General features: G+C 46.8%; 2 protein-coding genes across 2 annotated transcripts; both read left to right on the top strand.

Annotated features, from left to right (window-relative positions):
• Positions 1-1,298: 1,298 nt before the first annotated feature.
• Positions 1,299-2,815, top strand: LOC130462959 (uncharacterized). Its single transcript, XM_056831957.1, has 3 exons — positions 1,299-2,008; positions 2,096-2,735; positions 2,804-2,815. Exons 1-3 carry the CDS (start codon positions 1,299-1,301, stop codon positions 2,813-2,815), a joined length of 1,362 nt encoding a protein of 453 aa, XP_056687935.1.
• On the top strand, positions 2,671-3,534 carry LOC130464053 (uncharacterized). Its single transcript, XM_056833428.1, has one exon. The coding sequence runs from the start codon at positions 2,874-2,876 to the stop codon at positions 3,360-3,362; it is 489 nt and encodes a 162-aa protein (XP_056689406.1). The 5' UTR covers positions 2,671-2,873; the 3' UTR covers positions 3,363-3,534.
• The last annotated feature ends 2,452 nt before the right edge of the window (positions 3,535-5,986 follow it).

Raw genomic sequence — 5,986 nt, 5'->3', positions numbered from 1 at the left:
GCTTCCTTTTTCCTGGTCTAATTTTTCTTTTTAGCACTTACATCTACACATCAGTGGTTACAACACTTTTAATGTGCTCCTCCTTGCCTGTGAACACCAAAAAAACTCATTTCATAATGTAATAAGAACAATATATGAGCTAGCATACATGAGCATACCATTTAAATCAAGAAAAGTTAGAAAATATTAGACTATGTTGCTTCTTAGAGTCGTCAACAACCATATTAAATTATGGAAAAAAAATTGAGCCTCATTTTATGTATAAACATACAAGTTAGGTTGCTCATTCCACAGCTCATATAAGTTACAAGTATGCAAGAAAAACAGGAAAGGGTATTATGAAATTGTGAGGAGCAAAGGGGGGAACAAAAGGATGTCAGTTAGAGACTACCTAAAAACACCAACAAGAACATACATAATGCAGATTATAGCTTACATATGTAATCAATGTAAAGCTAAAACAGTAGCTAGGGTTCTGAAATCCTATAGTAGATTTCGACATGTAAGCTATTGCTCAACTATCTAGACATAGTTAGGGATGCGCATCATCAACATATCTTTGTTATCCCACTTTTTGGACTAACGACATAACCGTTCTAACGTTTGGTCATGTCGTGTCAGCCAGGTCATATCGTGTCGCAGGTAAACACAGCTCCAGGGAGATACGTCCGACGTAGCATCATACAACGAGGTACAGCCGACGAAGGACAGGCGACAAAGTACAAGCAACTGAGACGCGTCCTCGAGAAACGGGCTGATAAGTTGACCTAAAGCCCATGATAGGCAGCGCCGTCAAGCTAGCAAGAACGAGTCCAAGACTCACGCGAGAAGCGCGGAAGCAGTTGAAGGCTGAAGAGACGTGTGATGAAGATACTCCTATCTTTGTGGGATTTTCTCAACCGATTAGACCGTTGAGAATACCCTATAAAAGGACGAAGATAATGATAAGCAAGCCACGTTCACTCAAGCACCGAAACTCTTAAGTTATAAACTGTTTCATCATTCATTATTGTACTTGAGATTTTAGTTATCGATTCTCAGAAGAAAAAGCATAAACAATCATATAGAATACTTAGTGGATTGATAGCCTCATAGCTATCCGCGGTTTTTTACCTTGTTCCTGGGTTTTCCGCGTCAACACTCCTCTGTGTCGTGCCTCTTTATTTGTGTCGTTGATTCTTTGCTTAGTTAGTGTCGACCCTAGCCGAAAGTCGCCCCCATACGAATTTTGGCATAAACAGTTTGGCGCCGTCTGTGGGGACATTAACTAGGTTTTACACAAAAGCACCCCTCTCACCATGACTACTGGAGAGATGACGATCGCAGAGATGAAGGCGGCTTACGAGAAAGCCCAAGCCGAACTAGCCCAAGAGAGGGCATCCAATGAAACCCTCCAGAAAGAGCTCGAATCTGTAAAGAGCAACAAGCACCAGTCCCGCTACAAAGGTGGGAAGCCAAAAAAGCTAACGTTCGAGATGCCCGATGACTTTGAAGACGTGACCGACGATGAGGAGGAAACCCGTGAGGAAGAAGACAAAGAAGCTCCCGATCCGGTGACCCAACGCCTGAACAAGATGGATGCACGCATGACAAAGCACTATTCCCGCCTGATGAAGTTGATGACCAGGTTCCCCGGGGCACCTACACCAGTGGAGACCGAGCCGACCGACAGATATGCCGCGTCGCCGTTCTGCGAAGCGATCGCTAGAGTGACGGTTCCGCACACACTCCGGCTCCCAACCTGGACCACCCTGTACGACGGGACATCCGACCCCTATAGGCACGTCAACTTCTACAAGCAGCGCATGTGGCAGATCGGGATTCCGCACGACCTATTGGAACCTGTTATGTGCAAATCATTCGGCGGCACCCTTGATGGAGCAGCTTTGGAATGGCTCACGAACGTCCCTCCCAGATCCATCTCCTGTCTGTCCGACCTCATCAACGCCTTCTATCAACAATTCGCCAGCAGTCGCCAGTTAGAAAAACAAACCAGTGATCTCTATCGGTTGGTTCAAGGGCCAACCGAGTCGGTACGCGATTATTTTAACCGTTTTAATTGTGAAAAAATTGGTATAAAAAATTGTGATGTCAGGACTGCTATTGAGGCGTTCAAGAGAGGCCTCATCCCCAATTCGGAGCTATACCGGGAAATAACCAAATACCCCTGTGCAACTTTCGAAGAGGTGCGATCAAGGGCCACCGCCCAGATGCGAATCGAAGACGACGAGGTTATCCGAACAGCATCTCAACGATCGACGGGGGGCAGCAGCGACAGGAGATCGTACACCCCAAGGAACAACAATTGGCGACACCAACCGTATGTTCGGCAAAACCAGGTACAAAGTGTCAATCAGTATTATGATACTAACAATGTTTACAGGAACGAGCGGGTCGAACACCCCAACATCTCCGACTACGGCTTCAACGTCGACATTGGAGGTGTGGTGAACGCCCTTCAAAATGTAGGTGGAACAGTCAGATGGCCCCGGAAGAACGACAGACCGGACTCCATGAAGGACATGAGCAAATGGTGCGACTTCCACCGCGACAACGGACACACAACCGAGGAGTGCATCTCCCTCCGAAAGGAAGTCGCATACCTCCTGAAACGGGGGCATCTAAAGGAACTGTTGAGCGACAAGGGAAAAGAAACATTTTCCAAAGAGCAAAACACCCTGCCCGGCCCAGCGACAAGCAGCGAGCGACCAGACCCACCACCGTTCAATAAAGTGGTAAATGTTATTTCCGGTGGTTCAGATATTTGTGGACTAACCTCTTCTGCAGCTAAAAAAATTAACAGGGGAGAATCTGAGACCGTAGAAGAGGGACAAACCGAAGACGAGGTCGCACTACACAGGTCCCTGACCGCAATGGCTATTACTTTCGACGATTCAGATTCTGTAGATACACAGCGGGAGCACCACGACGGGTTGGTAATATCGCTCCCAATAGGAAACGCATTGATCAAAAGGATACTGGTCGACAACGGAAGCTCAGCCAACGTACTGTTCTTGGAAGCACTACAAGAAATGGGATTAGAAGAGAAAAACATAGTAAGGAGATCAACAGTCCTGGTAGGGTTCAGTGGAGAAGCACTACGGACGGTAGGAGAGATATCGCTGCCTACATACGCAGAAGGCGTCAACATGATGACCAAGTTCAACGTCGTCGATTGTCCATCAGCGTACAACGTCATCCTAGGACGACCATGGATCCACAAAATGAAGGCAGTGCCATCAACATATCACCAATCAATCAAATTTCCAACCAAGTGGGGGGTCATGGAAATCAAAGGGCAGCAAAGGGATGCGAAGAAATGTTACGAGACAGCACTGAAACCATCCAAGTCACCCATCTAGCAATTACAGCCAGGGTCGACGTCGGACGACCCCGACGACCAACAAATCGACGAGATAGTACTAGACCAGACAAAGCCAGACCAAGTCATAAGGATCGGAGCCTCACTGCCTGACAACATCAAAAGTCAGATAGTGTCGTTTCTAAGAGAAAACTCGGACTGTTTCGCTTGGTCACACGAGGACATGACAGGAATTAGCCCAGACGTGATTACCCACAAGCTCAACGTCGACCCCAGCTTCAAACCGGTAAAACAGAAACGACGTAAGTTCGCACCCGAAAGGAATAAAATCATAGACGAAGAAGTACAAAACCTGATAGATTCGGGGAAGATCAGAGAGGTCAAATATCCAGACTGGTTAGCAAACGTCGTCGTCGTCAGCAAAAAGAACGGAAAATGGAGAGTATGCATCGACTTCACAGATATCAACAAAGCTTGCCCCAAGGACCCATTCCCTCTGCCGCACATCGACGCCCTGGTCGACGCCACAGCCGGACACGAGCTACTCACATTCATGGACGCCTACTCAGGATACAACCAAATCCTTATGCACCCAGACGACCAGGAAAAAACATCTTTTGTAACGGATAGAGGAATTTATTGTTATAAAGTCATGCCTTTTGGTCTTAAAAATGCAGGTGCGACGTACCAAAGATTAGTCAACAAGATGTTTAAAGACCAACTCGGAGACACAATGGAGGTATACATTGACGACATGCTGGTGAAATCGAGGAAGGCTGACGATCACGTGGAACACCTACGACAATCCTTCGACATACTAAAAAAGTACGGTATGAAACTTAACCCGACTAAATGTTCTTTCGGAGTGTCCGCAGGAAAATTCTTAGGTTACATCGTCACCCAACGAGGAATCGAGGCCAGCCCCGAACAAGTGCGCGCGATCATCAACATTCAATCCCCGCGGAACATAAAAGAGGTACAACGCTTGACAGGGAGAGTGGCGGCACTAAACCGTTTTATATCACGGTCGTCGGACAAGTGCCGATTATTTTACGACGTCCTACGCAAAAACAAGGGGTTTAACTGGTCCGACGACCACGAAGCAGCCCTGCAGAACCTCAAAAAATACATGATGTCGCCGCCCCTCCTATCCAAGCCAAAAGAAGGAGAAGTCTTACAACTCTATTTAGCCGTTAGCTCGACGGCAGTAAGCGCGGTCCTAGCTCGAGAAGACGAAGCACAACAACTACCCATTTATTACATCAGTAAGTCACTACTGGAAGCAGAGACCAGGTATTCCTCCCTCGAAAAACTCGTCTTAGCACTCGTTACTGCAGCTAAGAAACTAAGGCATTATTTTGAAACTCACCAAATAGTGGTGATGACTAACTATCCAATCAAGTCTGTGATGCGTAGGCCAGAACTGACAGGTCGAATGGAGAAGTGGACAATGGCACTAGGAAGGTTCGACATCAAGTATCAACCAAGGACGGCTGTAAAGTCGCAGGCTCTAGCAGATTTTGTGGCAGACTTCAGCCCCGACTTAGAGAGAATAGCAGACGACGAAGTCAAACTCATCAACAACATAGAAGAAATATGGACACTCTTCGTCGACGGCTCATCTAACTTTCGCGGTGCAGGTTTAGGCGTCGTACTGAAGTCACCACAAGGGGACATGATAGCACAGGCAATCTGCTGCGACTTCAAGGCAACTAACAACGAAGCAGAATACGAGGCGCTAATCGCCGGAATGACATTAGCTATGGAATTAGGGGCAAGCGGACTCAACATCTTCAGTGACTCACAACTAATCGTCAACCAGATTAACGGCGACTACGAAGCTAAAGACCTAAAAATGACCTTGTATCTCGAGAAAGCAAAAGAGTTAACTTCCAAATTCAAACCCTTCTCCATCAAACAAATCCCAAGAGACCTAAACACGCAAGCCGACGCCCTTGCCAACCTAGGATCCGCACTCAGAAAATCACCATTCTCGACCATACCTCTAGTGCACCTACTATCGCCCGCCGTCGAAAAAGACATACCACAAGACGCCAGCCTCGTCCTATCAACCTTAAACACAGACAATTGGACCAAACCCATCTTCGATTACCTAAAGCACGAAACTCTACCCGACGACAAGCTAGACGCCAGAAAGATACTTTTCAAAGCTTCACGATATGTTATTTTGCAGGACGTACTATTTAAGCGATCAGCAAACGGAATGTTGATGCGATGTGCCGAAGAGATCGAGTGGGAAACGCTATTGAAACAATACCACGAAGGAGAATGCGGAGGACACGAAGGAGGACGAAGCTTATCAACCAGAATCAAAAGAAATGGATACTATTGGCCAACAATGCTTAAGGACGCCATGAGGTACGTATCCAAATGCGACAAGTGCCAACGACACGCAGGTATGACACATAAACCATCCGAATTCTTGCATCCAACCCTAACTCCGTGGCCTTTCATGAAATGGGGGATGGACATCGTTGGCAAATTGCCCGTCGCCCCAGGACAAAAGGTCTTCATGTTAGCCCTAACAGATTATTTTTCCAAGTGGATAGAAGCAGGTGCGTTCCAACAAGTAAGGGACAAAGAGGTATGCTCGTTCATATGGACTAACATAATATGCAGGTTCGGAATACCGTCAGAAATCAT

Source organism: Spinacia oleracea, chromosome 6 (assembly GCF_020520425.1).
Source record: "Spinacia oleracea cultivar Varoflay chromosome 6, BTI_SOV_V1, whole genome shotgun sequence".
In the NCBI taxonomy this organism is placed as follows: Eukaryota; Viridiplantae; Streptophyta; class Magnoliopsida; order Caryophyllales; family Amaranthaceae; genus Spinacia; species Spinacia oleracea.
The sequence above is the reverse complement of the archived record's forward strand: the minus strand, read 5'-3'. Positions and strand labels throughout refer to the sequence as shown.

What these genes read in the sequence shown, in the direction of transcription:
- LOC130462959 (XM_056831957.1), top strand. Translation starts at nt 1,299, where the DNA reads ATGACTACTGGAGAGATGACGATCGCAGAGATGAAGGCGGCTTACGAG. An exon ending in CAAACCAGTGATCTCTATCG is followed by an intron (nt 2,009 to 2,095) that starts GTTGGTTCAAGG and finishes TTGTGATGTCAG; the next exon opens with GACTGCTATTGAGGCGTTCA.
- LOC130464053 (XM_056833428.1), top strand. Translation starts at nt 2,874, where the DNA reads ATGGCTATTACTTTCGACGATTCAGATTCTGTAGATACACAGCGGGAG.